Source organism: Antennarius striatus, chromosome 13 (assembly GCF_040054535.1).
Source record: "Antennarius striatus isolate MH-2024 chromosome 13, ASM4005453v1, whole genome shotgun sequence".
Classification (NCBI taxonomy): Eukaryota; Metazoa; Chordata; class Actinopteri; order Lophiiformes; family Antennariidae; genus Antennarius; species Antennarius striatus.
Window position 1 is genome coordinate 14,869,012 of NC_090788.1, and position 18,489 is coordinate 14,887,500.

The 18,489-nt window shown below is 40.5% G+C and overlaps 2 protein-coding genes across 10 annotated transcripts in view; one reads left to right on the forward strand and one right to left on the reverse strand.

The window, feature by feature from the left end:
- The window catches only part of LOC137606700 (phosphatidylinositol-binding clathrin assembly protein-like), a 23,814-nt gene extending 14,534 nt beyond the window's left edge, over window positions 1–9,280 (forward strand). For 2 of the 4 annotated variants that reach the window (XM_068332083.1, XM_068332085.1), the window contains 10 exons: window positions 116–201; window positions 1,485–1,587; window positions 2,037–2,170; window positions 2,895–2,992; window positions 3,208–3,321; window positions 3,413–3,443; window positions 3,576–3,717; window positions 4,606–4,629; window positions 4,982–5,038; window positions 5,178–9,280. In XM_068332083.1, the coding sequence (XP_068188184.1) occupies window positions 116–201; window positions 1,485–1,587; window positions 2,037–2,170; window positions 2,895–2,992; window positions 3,208–3,321; window positions 3,413–3,443; window positions 3,576–3,717; window positions 4,606–4,629; window positions 4,982–5,038; window positions 5,178–5,462 (1,074 nt within the window). In that variant the 3' untranslated portion in view covers window positions 5,463–9,280. The remainder of the gene's footprint in view (window positions 1–115; window positions 202–1,484; window positions 1,588–2,036; window positions 2,171–2,894; window positions 2,993–3,207; window positions 3,322–3,412; window positions 3,444–3,575; window positions 3,718–4,605; window positions 4,630–4,981; window positions 5,039–5,177) is intronic. The other 2 variants (XM_068332086.1, XM_068332084.1) reach the window with 2 other exon arrangements.
- rbm14a (RNA binding motif protein 14a) overlaps window positions 1–18,489 on the reverse strand; it is a 21,875-nt gene that overhangs the window by 1,406 nt on the left and 1,980 nt on the right. For 2 of the 6 annotated variants that reach the window (XM_068332087.1, XM_068332088.1), the window contains exons 3-8: window positions 17,989–18,173; window positions 17,266–17,436; window positions 17,063–17,163; window positions 16,544–16,825; window positions 16,211–16,434; window positions 12,010–16,015 (exon numbers count right to left, since the gene is read on the reverse strand). In XM_068332087.1, coding sequence (XP_068188188.1) covers window positions 15,532–16,015; window positions 16,211–16,434; window positions 16,544–16,825; window positions 17,063–17,163; window positions 17,266–17,436; window positions 17,989–18,173 — 1,447 coding nt within the window. In that variant the 3' untranslated portion in view covers window positions 12,010–15,531. Of the gene's footprint in view, window positions 1–324; window positions 1,573–12,009; window positions 16,016–16,210; window positions 16,435–16,543; window positions 16,826–17,062; window positions 17,164–17,265; window positions 17,437–17,988; window positions 18,174–18,489 lie in introns of those variants that run through there. The other 4 variants (XR_011037899.1, XR_011037898.1, XM_068332090.1 and 1 more) reach the window with 4 other exon arrangements.

Consider the following 18,489-nt stretch of genomic DNA (forward strand, 5'->3'; position numbering starts at 1 on the left):
GTGACATAATGCAAGGTAGGTGGAATGTGTGTCCCATTTTATCGACTTGTCTATGGTTCTAATGATACCCTATAAAATACCCCCTCCACCCATCTACACTTCCCCCCTCCCTCAGGCTCCCAGCTCTCTCCTGGAGGCTTTGGAGCAGCATCTAGCCTCTCTGGAGGGCAGGAAGCTGAAGGACCTTTCCACAGCCAGCAGGTATGATCAGATCTGATACAACAAAATGTTTAATACAACAAATTAAAATACTTTTTAAATGAATATTTCTAATGCCTGAGAAGACCTTATATGCACTTAAGCAACAACATAAAGTGACCCATTTTCCTTTATTTCCATAATTTTTCTTAATTTGTGAAGCATATTTCAATAGCTTCCTGCATTGTTTCACAAGGACAACAAAAATGAAACAACAAATACATTGTACAGGAATGTTAAAAACATTTAAAATGAAATAAAAAAAACTGAATGAAAAAGTTCACAGGAAAATTACAACTAAAGTAAAATCCAGAAAGGGATTTAAGATCACCAAATCAGCCAACCTGACTTTCTCAGGTAGAGGGTCTTCAGCTGTACCCCTGCGATAGATTATAGACCTCTGCTGGGACGTCAACGAGCTTGTACAACACTGAAAGGTTGAAAGTACAGCTGAGAATGAATGGCCTTAAAAGTAATCAGTAAAATCTTCCCTAAAAAATCTAAATATAAAAATATAAATGCATGAAAATGGTCTCTGCGTCTTTAAAAGTTCAAATAATTTGTTTCTTTAAATATGTCTGAGATGATAAAAGCAAGATTGCACAAGTTTTGTGGTATGCTGCTCAGATTACTGTCAGCTAGAGGCCGAAACTCTTTGCAAAAGGCTTTTATATTATGTAAGAGGGAACAAGCCGATGGCAGAATTTGTCTGTGTTGTGATCCAACGAGAGGCTTCTCTGCTTTGCTTGAGCTTAATTGAAGAAAAAAAAAATGTTTTGACATGTTGAACCAACTTGCTAATGTTGCAACATGCACTGCGGCACTAACGCTGCTTTTATTATAAAGAGAACAATGAAAGCAACAAAGGCCCACTTTTTGAAAGTGATACTTCATGCTAAATGCTCACAATGCCCACAACGAAAATGCTAAAAAACTGATGTTTAGCTGCTATATTTTTGTTGTCTTTAGCTTTAAAATGCCTTAAATTAGCATTGCAGGCAAAGTATAACTGATGCTGTATTTTTATTGGCCTAGCAGGTATTTTTTGTCATATTTATCAATAATTAATTTAATTTCCATTTCCTTGCCTTTATAATGAATTGTAGCCCCACAGAGCTATTTGCATGGCTGCACTTGTAGTGTTGTTAAAATTAACAAAAGAAAATTACGGTTACAAAGCATTATAAAGTGAAACTCAATAAGAAATGCATGAGAGACAAGCAAATCAAAGCAATACAGAAAATGTGAACGCTTTGCATTAATATGTTTATGTTTGCATGCCTCAGATCCAGCACTTTGTCCAGTGCAGAGTCCTCTTTGTCCAACACTGGGATCTCTCTCAGCCGAATGGATGACAAGACAGAAGACAACAGACTGCAGCAACACAAGGCAGGAGATTTACAAGACAATCTTAAACGCACATGAACAAGTTTAGAATGCTAAAAGCGTCACACACTAACAGTACTGTACTGAATAAAACAACAATGATTGTGCAGCAACGTGATCTTTACACTGAAGCTGCAGTAGCTCATCTGACCTGTGATCAAGCCTCCTTACAGTCAAAGTAGAAGAAGCAAATACATCAAACAATATATTGAAATGTACCATCTGGCTACTGGCCCATAGTGTACAAAGAATAAAAATGTCACCATCACTTCTACTGCAGTGGATTTTTCATTCCATCAAAGAAGCACCCAAGTCAGAGAATAGAAATATTCATGATAGCTGCTCTACTTAATATGACAACTAATTTTCTAGAGGAGAATAATGCTATTAATGTGCACTGCAGAGCTTTTTCACACCGTGGAAATGTCATCCTGTTGATTCCTCTCTGGCAGGAGGATGGTCATAAAGTGTTCGACATTCAGACTCCCAATGCATCGCCCAGCACCCAGTCAGTGGGCAGCGCAAACAGCAGTGGGGGAGCCACAGACCTCTTCTCCAACTCACCCATCGTACCTGTCAGCAACCAGTAAGTCTAACATCTGTGTTCACACACAGCGCATAGGGAACGTGTTGTGAGTCCAGATTTTAACACCGCTGCCAAGTGATTGGTTTATCTGTCTGACAAAAGGATGAAAACCTACTTGTTGGGAGGGATGGGTAAAGAATTTTCCTGCACTTTTCTGAACTTCGATGTAAGTGGTACTGGGCGCTTTTGTCAGTTAGACTTGAAATGCTTAAAAAACACCATGAATCTGAGTAGAAGATAGCACGAGCCAAAATAAGGGACTGCTGAATTTTTGGAGTTGATCCTGAAACAAGGATTCAATATGCTTTTTTCCCCCTCTGTTAAGATTGCAGGAATCTTGAGGGAAGCCATTAAACTCAAAAATTTTGATTTGCATGAAGCTTTTTTCCATAGATGGGCAGCGGAGATGGGTAGAAATATGAAGCTTTGGGTAACCAAAAAAGGAATACTGACTCATGTGGAAAGCATCTGAACAAAAATATATTTGGATTAATGCTGTAGTTGTATGTTTCCATGTTGTGTTGCATTTAAACAAGAATTTATGTTCTGAGAAAGCACCCTTTAGATGGAATGCACAACTTTGGCATGGATTTCCAGTCTATTTTGCCGATGAAACATTAGCCATTGGTTTAATTGGAGACCTTTTAACCGTATGCCATGCTATCAATTTCTGATTGCACAAAAATGAATCGAGAAACAATCTGTTCTCCACTTTGCTTCCCAGTGTGCCAAATCTGACCAGTGAGCTGTTTACCCTGCAGCCTAACTTCACCCCCATCCAGACCACACACACTGTGCCCAACAATAACAATGCCTGGGGAGGTAGGCCTGTACACACACACACACACACACACACGCACACGCACACACACACACACACACACTATAGCAAACATACAACAATGAAGGCAAATAGGCAAATAAATGCTCTCGTAAATGCTCAGAGCTGCTGTGACAGAGATGCTCATATTTCATGCTTTTGACTCATTTCCCATCTTTTCTTCTTTCATGTTACCATGGTGACATCTGAATGTCAGGTGACTTGTTAAAGCCAGCCCCACCAACTCAAATTCACAGCCCTGGAGCCCCATTACATTCTGGGAAAATGCTGCCAAATGACTTAGACTCGTCATTAGCCAACCTTGTTGGCAGTGAGTGTACAGCCTCTCTCTCCAAATAGTCACTCTGATTCAACTTCTTCTTTTTTCCGTGATGATACATTTCTTTTCTTCCTTCTCTCAGACCTGCAGTTTGGAGGGATGCCGGCTAAAAAGTGAGTGGTTTCTTCATGACAAAATGAAACGGCCACCAACAAATGACTCAGCTGTCCATCCAGTTTTATCACCACTCACACGCTCTTATGACTAATGATTTCTTTTTTTGTCTTTTTCCATAATTTGTTCAGCAGGCCGGAGCTCCAGTGGAGTCAGCTGGTCGAGAAAAAGCCAACAGGAAGCAGCTGGCAGTCGAAGGCCATGTGCACCAACACCAACTGGACGCATACCACCCATCCCATGACACCTGCACCCATGCCAGTCCCTCAGATGGTAATTACATCCCGCTTCAAAGCGGTGATGTATTGTAATTGTCAGTGTTGGTCCGTTTGTCCGTCCGTCCACCAATTATCTTTGCAACCGTTGCAGATAGAAAGATAAAACAAAAAGGACATTACTCGGGCAGCAAAGGGGATGAAAATGAGATGACCTTGAGAAAACTAGGTCAAGGTCAAATTTAAACTTTTGTGCACTCAGGAACTGATAGAAAGACGAGGCAGAAGGCCAGTGTGAGGAAGACCATAGATCAAAGCTAGTGCTTTGATAAATGACAGTACACCAATGACAGTAGGTAGTGAATTAAGGGGTGTCGTGGGATGTTGCAGTCTTTGAACGCATTGGTACTTGTTTGTGTTGCTTTCAAGCTTTGGTGAACTGATTCACATCCAGAAACCCATAGCTGTTGTGACTGACGTTACTATGTTAAACATCTGTATAAGACTGTGTGGGTATACAGTATATTAAACCATCTACCAGTAGGGATCTGCCGCAATAAAAAATATAATCCATGTCTACTAAATTTCATTCCATGACTATGTAATCTACAAAACCCATTTTAAACAGACGTGAGAAGAACACCAGTAGCAAATAAAACTTTATCTGCTGCATTTGGGGCTTCTGAAGAAGCTCCTGTCCTTTGTGTGTGACCCTAATTATCTATACGTCTCTTCCATTCAATCTGGTTTCATCTCTTAATTTTCAAATGATTGACCTCCCAGTTTAAACAGCTCATTGATTCATCAAATGGCTCAGAAAGCCAGCGGCATGGCCTGAATTGAAAATAGAAGCAATTGAAACATGAAGAATGGATGTGTCTGCTTTATCTTCGCTGTGTGAGCGTGGTTTATTGTTGTAATTCTCTTCTTCTTTAACTCTCCACAGAATGGGATGATCTATACTGGCTATGTAAGCTCCTTTATTCAGTTGTTACACTATCAATGATTTTTCAGCACCTAATTTTATCTCAACATCCACCATCTATGCCTGTGGCATATTTATTACTTAGTTTGTAATGCATGGAACATGAATTATCATAATTCTGGTGTTTTGGCATTGTTTCATCCCTTGTGGCTGCTCCAGGCTGATAATTTTGTATCTCAATTCATCACTGCTAAATATTTCACCTATTTTTGTTACTACATGCAAATGAGAATGTCAAGACTTGTGATTTTGTTTGAGGGACATCTATAATGAGATAGATATGAAGCCGAGTATCAGGATGCTGTTTGCAAAGATGTCCTCCCCTTTTTGTCTACAGGCTCCAGCACCAGTGGCTTTTCCTATGACAACACCCCAAGTGCCTGTATATGGAATGGTAAAGAGCAGTCTCACATCAGAACATTTGTAGCATGTTGTAATGGTCCTGTTCTAGACCTGACTTTATGTCTCTGCTTCCATGCCGTTATGTCTGCTCCCTGTATTCCCCCCCTGGTCTCAACCTGCCCTCTGACCAGCTCCCTCCTCAAATGAGTCATCAGATGGGTGGCGTTCCCATGATGCCTCCCCAGCCTGTCATGTACAACCAGCCAGTCCTGAGACCCGCCAATCCCTTTGGGCCTATCCCGGGGACACAGGTATCACATGTACATAAAAACTACAGTGTACTCTATGTACAACACGTAGCTTTCTTTGTTGTTTGCACACATAAATATGATGCCTGCTTAATACAAGCCAACAATAAAGACTTTTCAAGGACTTGCCAGTGCCCCTGGGGCCTGTCCCGTGTGTCCTGGCGATGACGGCTACTGCTTCCTCTGGGTCTCTGGGTCTACGTGGTTCTCAGTGCCCCTGGTGGCTCTTCGGGTGATGGCTTCTGGATGCCCCTGGCTGACAGAGTTGGGGGTACTCAGCTAGCGTAGCCCTGTTGGGTTCTAGTAGCCTATCTGGGTGTTGGTTTCCATCACACATGCATGTTGGTTCAGGGCTTACAAGCTACTGTCGAGTCCAGTTATTGAGAACCATTGGATCCCGTCAGAATGTGATGAGTCTCACTTTAGACATCACAATCTTATGCCCTCTATCTTCCTCCCACACTGTTTTCTTCTGGTGGCCTATTCTATACTGTCAGGACCTCCACTAATCTGGTGTTTTATAACATTGGTATTAAGGTATCAGTTCTTAGATATAATAAAACAGCCTAAACCTTTTTCACTCCAACAGCACTGCCTGTCTATCCATTGTTTATGTTTTCTCTCCCTGTCTCCTTTTGCTTTCCCCCTTAACTCACAGAGAGGTGCAGCACCTATCTCTCTGGCTCACAATAGGAAATTCTAATAAAGACTGACAATTGATTTCCCAGAGAGGACTGGTGATGGTCACATGCACGCATTAAAATATTTAAAAGATTTTCCTGCAAGACTAAAATAAGCATTGATCTCATAAAAAGTTGACCCCCTTACATGGGGTGAAACTATGAGAATACATACAGACAAGACAAAAAACAAACAAACCAATAGAGTAACAAAATATTAGGGCTGCTCTCACATTCATATTTTGGAAAGCTTTCCATTGTAGTTACAGAGCTACAGGTAGTTATCTTCAGCTACTTAAATGACAAACTAGACAGAGGCAAGGCAAATTGAATAAAACAGGGGATAACATTAACAGCAAATTTAATTATGTAACCACAAACTATCTGGAATGGACATCATAGATGGAAAACATAAGAAGACAAAAAGCACACATACTTCTACATCTAACTTCACAGCCATTCTAAACAATGACAAGTCTTGTTCAAAATGTCAATGAAATGTGTTGTCAGGTCATTCTAAAACTGTCCTGCTTTATGTTTATCCAATTGCCTCTTGGGGACAATGGTTTTTAAATTGAGTTGAAGCAAGGATGCAGCTACAAATCTATCATGCTAACAATCTAGTATTTTGACCAGTTATTGAAAACATGACTGTGAAATGCAATTGTTTACTGAACACTCGTGCTTACTGAGAAGCAGTTTTTTATGGCATTAAGGCAGGTAACATGCTCAACAATAGATTCCTGAACACTAGATGAGATGTTTTGTTGACCCAAATTACCCTCCATTTCCTGCTCCCTTCATATCCTCTGCAGATGCACTTCATGTAGAGATGTTAACCATGTAACCATGGCAGCAAAGCCAAGTGAGAGAAGGTGAGAAGACATGGGGAGAAAGAGTCGAAGAAAACAAATCCAGCACCAAATCCAGTGCTGGAGGAAGAAAGAAAACAACAGAGAGGGGAAGGAAGAAGGAGAGAGGACGAGCGGGAATGGATAGGAGAGGAAATGCCGATGTCTGCTTCCATCTCGCCTGGCCCTCTATCTCGTCTCCTCACAACATGATGCTACTGGTATCTCTGTCTTTGAATCTATTGTGCTGGGGCACCAGAGGCCCCTCATCGACCCCACTCATCCTGTTTGACTTGCAAATTCAAACCTGAGATAACGTTACAGACTGACAGCTCTATGAAAGTGCAGAAGCTCTATTGCCACTTCTTGATCTCCTCATTCTGATAGTTACCTGTATAGAAAAACTTCCCTCTTCATCACACGGCGGAATCAAACTCGCAGGACACGTCTCTTTCTCTGATTGGATTGTTTGCTGGCACTTTACTCAATGTGAACTTTGCCAAGGGTGTATGTGTGTGTAGGTAATTTTAGCATCTTGATTAGATTGGTTTCCCTGTTGCCTGTCACCCATCACCTGATGTCAGATGTCATTGATTTGAATGTGTCTATGTGTGTGTGTGTTTTTCTACATTTTTATGTGTTGCATCAACATTACTGTTTTTAAGTCTTGATCTACAATTTGTTCTTAATTGCCAATGTCACATTAAGAATCCTGTGTGGAACGATCATTTTTGCAGGCACATGTGTGTATGCGTGTGGATTAATGTGGCTGTGTGGGGTATGTAATGAGTTTCCCTTTTGGTACCTGATGTCACTGCTGTGTTGCCAGGTACCAATGTGTTACTGCACTGGAACTAACTGATGAAAGCACTGAGCCAGACCCAGGCATCGCATTTGGATGTAAACCTCTTACACTAACTTTGCTAACTTGGGTGACGTGCTGTACACACTGTGTATTTTGTTCTTTCTTTGCTCCTATACAGCTGTGCAATATCATGCAATCTTGTCACATCCTTTCCTACACATCTGTAGTTAAGAAACTGTTTCCTGCTGTCTTGTTGTATCGTACTTATTGTTTGTCCACATCAGGTTTCTGTACAGAATGCTGTTTTTCTATTTGTTATTTCTAACCTGTTCTGTTATACTTATACTGCTCTAAAAGTAGTCAAAATGCACTGAGGTAGAGAGATGACTGGAAATTATTTCAAGGGGCAATTTTCAGTCCAGACAATTCTACTCCCAAAAGCATGATGTTCTCCCTGCCCTTAGCTTTTATCCTGTCCAAAAGTAGTCACCTGTTAAGTCCTATACACATAGAGAAACTAGAGTAAGATACAGTAAATCTCACCTCCATTTGATGGAATTCAAAAATTGTTAACAAGAGATTGGTTTATGTAGTATTAACATTGAAGGACAGGGCAGCTAAGGGTCAATTGGAGAAGTCACAACTGTCAAAAAGCAACTAAGGTGAAGTCTGTCTATCACAAGCCTTCAGTTACAGCATACATATTCAAGCATAATTACAGGCAGGAGGCTTAATAAGGCGTTAAATGTTAATGTGTCTTTTCTGGTAGATCCAAGGTCAAGTTAGACCCACAGACAGACGACATATATAGCACAAACCTTCAAGGAGGGGACGCTCTGCTGCACAAAAATCATTGCTGGGATGTACAGTTGAAAGGGGCAATAATTGATTGGGGATGAAGTTGTTTTCTATTATGTCTGTTCTATGTACATGTACTGTATGTGTGTTTGCGTGCAAATGCCTTCTCATAGAGATATACAGGGTCATGTTCCTCGGTTAGAGATGAGTTAATAGAGTACTAACTTAGCAGTGTTACTGTAACTGTGTCTGTCCAACCCAACGTTAAAGTAAGGTGGCCTGAGGACCACTCGTCTGTGGAAAACAAAACATGGAAATAAAACAAATTGGACCAGGAATCCCAACAAGGAACTGAGGCAAACCTTTTGAGACATTGGAGCAGCAAGTGCTGGCGATTCCGAGCAAAACTACAAGAATTCGATGTTTAGTTGCTAAACAGACAAAAATAATCTCCCAGATGCTACAACTTACAAACAGCAGAGCAAGATGTCAGTCCTCACCAAGCAGATAGATGTTCTCTGATGTTTCTAACTTAGAGGCCAAAATGACATTTGGATATCTCTTTTGGAAAATTTTCACCCTCCTCCATTGCTCGTTGTTACAGTGGTTTGTCTTTATCCGTGAGCAGAATGCTCTTTTCATTGTTCACGTCGCTCCCACAATGCAGCTTAATCCATCCTGGGCCAACTTCTTGACTGTTACTGTGTCCTCTGTATATAGGTAATGCCGTTCATGTGTTTTTAGACGTGGTCTCTGTAAAGTGATCGAAGCCCCATTGGATGACGTACTGTACGTGGGACAATTTATTGCTGTGTCCGTGTTTGAATGGTTGTATTTTGAAGGTGTCATCATCCAGGGAAGGGTGGGTGGGTGGGCAGGTTTGATATTTGTGATGTTTTTGTCCATCTTGTGGAGGAAGAGGGTGGCGAGTGGGGGAAGTCAAGGGTAAACTATCACAACTGGTCTATACCAAGAGTGTCTTCATCAAGGAAGTGGACAGGACAGGGTCTGTCCTCTTCGAAACAGGAACATTTTTTTGCACCAAAGTCATCGTCCAAGCGCAGCTTCTTCTTATTCAAGGTCACTACGAATGGATGATATCAGTACTCAAAAGGACTTTTTGTTGTTTTAATTTTAGAGAAAAAGGTCTTTTTTGCATGATTAAGTGTCGTCTTTTTATTGGCTTGTGTGCCTGGTAAAAGCATGACCATTGTGTGAACTCTCACTTACCGGTGTGTTTGAAAAATGTTAAGGAACTTTTTTCATGAGATTTCTTTTTTACTTACCTCTTGACATTAATGTTCATTGACATTCATAATCAACTGTTTTACAATGTGGGTTCCGTAACTGTTTGAAGGCTGCCTCGCATGCAGTAATGCATCTTGCAAGTAACCCATCAAACTTCAAACCCAGTTACCATAACTGCTTCTTTGTAAAACACAATGGATGTCAATGCCAGTTATCACCTAGCTAGCTAAACATTGCAGTCTTGTAAAATCGCTCTTTATTAAAGCGTTGCTATTTTCCAATCTGTGTTTGAATGCTTGCTCCTTTTTCATACTATGCCAGCAACATCATTTGAGGGTTGTGGTTGAAAGTCAAAAGTACTGTAATATGCATTCATTCTGGTCTATATTGTGTGGTGTTTTTAAGCTTGCCCAGTTGTGTCCTGTCTGTTGCCATCAACTGGACGAGTTCACCCAGTCATTCCCCTAAAATACACTGATTTCAAGAAACCAAACCCGGAAATATCAGTTCAATCGAAGCAACCCTGGAAAACCATGCCCAAATGTGTACTGTATAAGCTTGGACAATGGGTTCTGTGATCAAAGACATTTTAAAACCCACTGTTAATTGTACAGATGGGTAAAATGTCTTTCCTACAAAATATAGAATCTCTATGACACATCTGTGTACGCTATTACTTTTGTGAACACATTTAATGATGAGTAATTGGTCCTAAAAAACACACTATAAATCAATAATGTGTTTGCTCGTACTTGTAAGTATTAAACCGTCTACATTGGAAGATGTCTGCCTTCCCCAATAGAATGCAACGAGAGTGTACGTTTGCTGTGCTCAAAGGAGCCAAAATTAATTACATTGAAAAAACTTGATCTTTCTAGAACTCCTCATATGTAACCAAAATTAATGAATTACTGTAATCAAATCAATCAGAGACCCTGTTTTATTCTATTTGAGAGAAGGCAGACACAACTACAATTTCTCTGAAATTCTGTAAAACAATGTGAAAGGTCGAACAACCCTACCGGTAAAAATGTTAACATGTGTTTAGAATTATATGCTTCCCTTCCATTATTTTTAATGATGTGGTACACAAGTCTTGAACTATTTAGAGAATCAAATTCTATAAACAAGAACCAATGCAGTCACAGACTGCAACATCCCACGACACCCCTGAATTCAAAAGTTTATCCTGACCTTGTGTAAGTCAAAGATCAAAACTAGTGCTATGACCTACTGGCATTGATCAAAGCACTAGCTTTGATCTATAGTCTTACATTGGCCTGCTCCCTTGTCATTCTATCTTATCGGTTCTTGAGTGTACAAAAGTTGAAATTTGACCTTGACCTAGTTTTCTCAAGGTCAAGGTCATCATCTCATTTTCACCCCCTTTGCAGCCCGAGTAATGCGCTTTTTGTTTTATCTTTATATCTGCAACGTTTGCGAAGATATTTGGTAGATATACGAACGGACGGATGAACAAACACACAAACACTGACAATTACTGTACATCACCGCTTTGAAGCGTGATGTAAAAATGACCATCTACTTTACTATTCAACACACCATACTTCTGTTACCTCCACTGCAATAACATGTAACTCAAAATGTAATGACAACAAAGGGTTTTTCCCATTGTATACCATATTAGAAGACAAACAACCAATGCAGTCACATGTTCTCAGTCACATCCACCTCTTGATACATCCGACTTTGAAGCGGGATGTAACAAGAGGAGCCTTTACTGTCCAAATTGGGTGCAGATGCTCAGATTGACATTCATCACTGCAGCTACTTCACACTGCTCTGGTGTCTGGAAACCAGACTTACAAATTACCAGGGTACTGCATTTACATATCATAATGTCAGGGAAAGGGGCATGATTTCTATGCATTTCCCACTCTACCCTTCGTTCATTTACAAAAAACAGTCTGTCTCATTGAATTACCTCTGTATCGTGTATTCTGCAGTCTCTGGATTCACTCACTTCTCTAGTGTCTATCTGTAAATGTTTAATTGTTGTTGAGGCCATGAAACTCAGCAGTGTCCATGAAAATGTCTTGTTAGCTGGGAGTGACTTTCCATATCTCCATTTTTTTCTCATATTCTTTTATTTTTGTATATCAAAGTAATTGATTTATCAAAAGGTCTGGCTTATTAAATTTCTGTTTTTATCTGAAAGGCATAGATTGATGTTTTTGGAGGAAAATGGAATAAAATGTCATTTGATGCTGACGTCTTAGTCACTCAATAATCCTGAGCATTTTAAAAAGATTCAGTATATGAAACACAAACAAAATTTGACTGATTCAAATATTCACACAGAAGCTACAGTTCAGTTGGAATTTATTTAATGATAATTAAACATTTCCAGGAACTTGGGACAAAAAGGTAATTTAAAACAAAATATTTGTGTTCATTCATACAAGTTGGATGTGGCATCAAAAATTGTTTTGGGGACAAGGGGAGTTGAGCGTTGAACCAGCAACCGATCCTGAGCCAGGTTATTCAACTCTGAAATGAAGGGCCTAGAGATGTGCTCTTAAGCAAGGCATTTGACCCCAAAGTGGCCCCAGGGGCACTTTTACAAAAACTAAAACAACCTAAATGTCCCACCTCCGGCTCTGGCTGCTGGTACTGGTGAATGATGGACTGTTAGATACAGGATGTACTAACATGGACTGCATCAGAAGGGCTTCAGGTTTGGACTCAAAGACATGTCCTCAAACTTGCGTGTGTGTGTGTTTGTGTGTGTGCACCTGTGTTCAGTCTGTCAGGGGCAGGAATGTATGAGCAGGATATGCTTGGTTAAAAATACAGACTGATCAAAAGCAGGGAAAAAGGACAGCTCCCAAAAACTAGGAAAAGAAAAAAAAACATCTGGGGATCCATTTCGAAAAATCGGAACTCCTTAAAAAAAATCCTTGAAGACATGTAAGGTATAGGAAGGGCACAAGTTTATCTGTATGGGTGTATGACTGTAAGTGTGTACGCTTGTTTCGGGGAGGGGCAGTGTGTGGTCTGAGTGTTTACCTTAGAGGGGGGGACACACCATCGTCCACAGCATTTTCAGGCCTAACGCTGCTGTTTTCCCCATCCCACGCTACAGCTGCGTGTGGCGTACGTCCAGGGCAAGGGCTCAGTTTGGCTCCCTCCCACTCTAGCTGCAATAATCAGCAAGAGGAAGAAGGTGGCTGGAGCAGCAGCAACAACAATGCATGCAACTAACAGTTCATATGGAGGAGGATAATGTGGAAATTTAGAGGCTATGTGTAACTTCATCCTAATGAAACACTACCAACTGAGGTGACGATTGTGGGAAAAAATGTAACTGGAGAGTGGTACAATCACCAATGCCACAACTTCTGTAAGTCACATAAAATAAAAGGTGGAAATAGGTCTGCATTAGTATCATTTTGCACTTGTAAACTTGTTTTACATCAATAATGCAATGAATCCATTCAGCATACACGTAAGTAGACGTGTGGGATTGTCTAGGTGTGGTAAGAACGCAGCCATTAATTCTGTGTCAAAATGAGGTGTGAGTTTCTGTGTAAAGAAGAAGGAAACATCGTTGGCCCTTCTCACTGCTGCTCGGGGGGGGGGGCATCCAGATTTGCTTCATCCAAAACAACCATGACTTTCACCCACTGCACCAAAAACTCATTGTCATTGTCGATAACCACACGCTATATACATCAGCAAACCGCTCCTGTACTAAACTCAAACTGAACCCCTGGTCTTTCTTTTCAAATTATATGCAGTTTCAAAGTTTCAGGCCACCACATCCACCACTCAAGTTATCTTTCTAGCCCTTTCCATGCATACCAGCATAACTCAACTGTCACATTGGCCATTTCCAACCATTTCAGAAGAAATACAATCACTTCATCTAAATATAAACAGTAAATCTTCTTACCATTCAACCAAATGTTGGTCGGCATTACTTTTTCAGTTTAAAATAAGGGTATTTTACAAATATGTACAGGAGTATCAGTTGTATATACTCTGGTATGACAAGAACCTCAACTTTCCCTCCAAAAATTACCAAAAGTTTCTCATTTGAGCAGAGATATGATCGCCGCTGATGGGACTAGAAGAGAAGCTGTGTCAAAAACAAACTTGGAATTTGATCACCAGTTACTACAATTCCTTTTAACACCATTGACTTAGAACAACTAATTTGGAAAAAAAATTCTTATTTTCTCCCTGAAAATATATAGAACTTGCGCATTTCAAATGACAATTACAAATCTGTCATTTTCTTTTTAAATCAGATGTCAGTATCTTGTGTTTTGGCTGGTCTAAATATTTAGGAGAAGCTAAATTTCAAGAGTGTGGGAGCCTTGCAAGTCAAAAATATTCCGGCTACTTTCAAAATAAAAGTCTTGACACAAAATCTGTGTATTTCTGTCCAATAAAATGCTAGAGGGCTTTTAATTTTAAACTGAAACAGGAAACAAGACAAAAAGCTGCATTTATACTGATGACATTTGTACGTTACTGAAAGGAATTGATGTATTCTTATTTATTGTAGCATGTATCACAGTGCTGGACAGAAACCGCACCAACACGCTACATCAAACTTCCAAATTCTAATACAAAACATGGGCGACCATTACCCTGTGGCCACAAGCTAATCACTAACTGACTAAATGACTTCTGTTTCTTTGGGGAAAAACATTGGCCTTCAAATAAAAACTAATACAGGGCGTATTCAACAATTGAGGGATTACACTCATTTCTATTTGTTCTGCTCAGAAACATCCTGGTTGAGCAAGAAAATAAAAGACGACTTACTGGAAAAAACTCCAGACGACATGAGAGCTATATAATCCAACTCAAATGGCTGAAAATGTCTACAAAGTCATATCAAATGTTGACTTGACTGACTTTCACTAGTGGAGCATCCATTAGAAAGAAAAAAGAAAAAAAAATTCCCAGGCCTGCACCAACCACTTCTCTACATTCTGAAAACATGGAGGCCATGCTGTAACATTAAAGCAGAATCAAAGAACCCAATTGTAACAGATTTTCACAATATCAGACTTTTAGTACCCCTCATTCAGAGGGACAAATATTTTACCATGAATGGCACAAACTGACAGCTTTTAAACATTGGATTGAAACACACTGATGATCTGGTCAACAACGGTCAACATTCTCAATCTTTACCGAAGTATTAATTTGTCAAATCAAAACTCTGATGCACCACTCATATCCCAGCCAAATTAGACTCCACAGAAGGTGCTACTAGGTTAGAAGCGAAAGTAGAAATGAGGCCTAATTGTCACATGTATGTCTCTTTTTGCCAGTACAGTTGTGAATCTGTTGTAATTGTTTGACAACGTAGTTTTGATACTGTGCCCACCTGAAATGTAACCATGCAGAGGATGTTATCCAGTCCTGGTACTACGCAATTTCATTGGAAAAAATCAGCTTATTTTTCACATCCTTTTTGTAGATATAAAAGGTCTTGATTCAGTTCAGACATAAGATGAGATCCTACCCTAGGCTCTGAGTTTAACCTTGTCCAAAGAACATTTCAGCTTCTTTAACCTTCAACAAAGAATCAGCGGTGCCTCTAAAACCGTTTTAAATAATTACACTCCCGGCTTCTCCAAAGACTAATTAATAATTTGTCCATTTAAAACCATCAGCAACAGGAACGCTAGTAAGCAACAAGGTTAAGATGTAGTAAAGGGGTGGCGCTTCAGATTTAAGCACATTCAATTTACAAAGTTGCTCCCTCTCTGCTATTCCATCTTTAAACTGTCCCTTGAGTAAATAATGCGCACACACACACGCACACACGCATACACACATCTGCCATGTGGAACGAGTGTTTGGGGGTGGGACTATCGATAAGGGGGTTCTGGCGTGTTATAAGGGTAATCATGGCGAGGGGGCATGGGTTGCCCGTGTGCAGGTGTCTGCTCATACGGTGTGGATGTGGAGTAGCTTCCCGCTGCAGTGTAAGCTCCAGATGAATCATATGCTCCTGCTGCCCCATAGCCTCCAGATGAGTCATAGCTCCCTGATGAGGCATCGTAGTTCCCCGTTGCAGCACTGTAGCTCCCCACCGAGGTGTCGTAACTTCCTGTCGTGTCATATGTTCCTGGGGCAGCATAGTCTCCTGATGCGGCATAGGTTGGGGGTGCCGAGTACGTTCCAGGAGGTGCGGTAGCAGTGGTGGAGGCCTGTGCTTGTGTGGTGGCTGGTGGAGGTGGTGGTGGTGGAGGAGGGGGATTGGTGTAGGCATACTGGAGGTACTGGTACTGTTGCTGATAATGTTGATACTGCTGATATTGATGCATTTGCTGGTAGTACTCTGAGTAAGACCTGGAGAAGAAACAAAGTATTAGTTAAACATCACAGGTAAGATAAAGGTGGATTTTCCAGAGTTTAATGTTGTCACTACTCATTTTTATAAATTATCAGTTCTGTGAAGACAAACCTTTCGAATTATATGTGCAAATATGAGCAGGATAAATATGATTTTTCATACTCTGCTATAATAAAATGCATTATGTGTACCTCGCAACAGGATCTGATCCTTCAGGATTGCTTGGAGGCGCTGGGGGCTCTTCGGGTCCTCCTGGTGGTGTCGGCAGAAGGGCTCTACGTTTGGGTCGTATCTGAGCAAAGGAACCGGGAACAGGGTCTGGGAGAAGGGGGGCACGGTTCCCTCTGATCGGGCTGCGATCTCGTTCGCTTTCTGAAGTTGTTGTCTTTCTCCCTGCCTGCTGCTCTGCTAGGACCTGAAATAGGATTTTTTTTTTAAAATACTTAAAAACGTACATAAAAACTGGAAAATACAAAAAAATGGAAAGAAAGGATTCTAGATTAATCAATAAAGTTTTAAAAGACCTTCTGTCCCTCCTGAAAAAACTTGGCTCTCGCTGCCTCGAAAAGTGTTGTGGGATCTGGTCCAGACTGTGGCTCCACTTCTTCAACAGCGACACTAGCTTCAGAGTTGTGATTGGCCATATCCTGATACACCTGGTCAGCAACAGTTCCATACACTTGGCTGGCAAGCGCACCGTATATAACCCCATCTGCACCTTTAGCGCTTGTAATGCCTTTTAAAGCAGCGTAGGTGGGGTCAAAGGATGTGGTGTTGTAGAATGAGTTATGAACACTTTGTTGAACCTGCAATTCAAGAGCAGACACTTAACATTTTGAATCAAGTCACTATATAGCAACTGTGTGAATACTCTTATCCTAACTAGCCCAAAGCCTATTTTAATCAATGATTAGGTTGAGAAGAGGTTTACAACTCAATGCCTGTGGTAGTTCATAAATTGAGTGAGATTGTTTTTCTGTAGATGTCTCAGTTTTCAAAGGCTAATTTACAGCCAGCAGTTTTTCAAGACAGTTTTCACTCACTTGTATGGGCAGTCCAGCTGCAGCTGCTGCTGCTGCTGCTAGCACAGCTGCTTGGCTCTGGTGGTGCTCTAATGATGGAGGAGGCCTTGGAAGAAGACCACCTGCAAGGAGAAAAAAGCAGAAAACATAAGAACATGGAAATGAATTGCTGTGCATGTGAAGCTCTGTAAATAAAAAGGACGTGTCATCTCTGCAAGTCACACCTGAATTTCCAGACGTTACAAGTTGGTTGATTAAAGGCTGGGCTTTGGACAGCTCGACTGCAAGCTGACGTCCCTTGTACATGGTCCCGTTGAGTGCCTCAATAGCTGCCAGGGCCTCTTCCTTCCTCTCCATGTGTACAAAGGCATAGCCAACATTTGAGCATAACCTGGCTGTAGAGTACAGGGATGCATATATGTGAACATACTTTTAAAATAAAAAGAAATCAAATAACACTTTCATTATAATTTGGTCATTATTACTGACTTCAAATGAGCCTATCAAGACAACTGTCTACGTCCAGTTGTCTTGATAACTTTGAAGCTTTGTACTCTGACAAGATTACTGTTACATACATTGTCAGGGGATATTTTTTCAGTCCAATACAAAGTCAGACATCTAATCTAAAATTTTAATATTTCTGTTGCATCAGTTTTACTAATTGGTCAGTGTTCCGTGAGTGGATTTCTAACTCAATGATTTTCAAACTGGAATAAAAAAACCAAAAAAGGGAATAGTTAACTTTCAACATTTATTCCATCAAGCAATTCCATTCAGTAAGTAATGCAAAGTCAAAATATGAACCTATTGTTTCAAACTTTCTTTACGATATAGCTGAAGTTGAGAAGGGGTACCTTAAACACAACAATCAACAAATGGGGGTAATATGGTATTTTTTTTTGCCATCAAAGGGTTACAGTTTTGAAATGAACACTCTGACTCACCTTTGACTTTATCACAGTCTAAAACTCTTCCAAAGGTTGAGAACAGTCCATGCAAGTCATCTGCTGAACATGTCGCACTGATGTTCCCCACAAACACTTTAGTGGAGTTTGGTGGGCGTGCGCGAGACTCCTCGACCACCAAGGGCCTGCCTCTGTACTCTTTGCCATCAAGATGCCTTATGGCCCTGTTAGAATCAGGGAATCATTTTCATTTAATTAACAACAGGAAGACCAGTCATCAGATAAAAGTAGAGAAACAGTGGTTTTATATGCCCTGCATTGGCTCTTCCTGTAACATGTAGACATTACACTGAGCTCTAAATGGTCTAGGACCTGGCTACATTGCTAATTCGCTACATAATTGTCCTCAGTCGACACTGAGATCATCTACTGCCGATTTGCTTAAATTTACCCAAAAAAATCCAAAGATGCATTGCTATTAAATATGGCCCAAAGTTATGAACACATCCACTTCATAATTATGAATATGTAACGTAACTT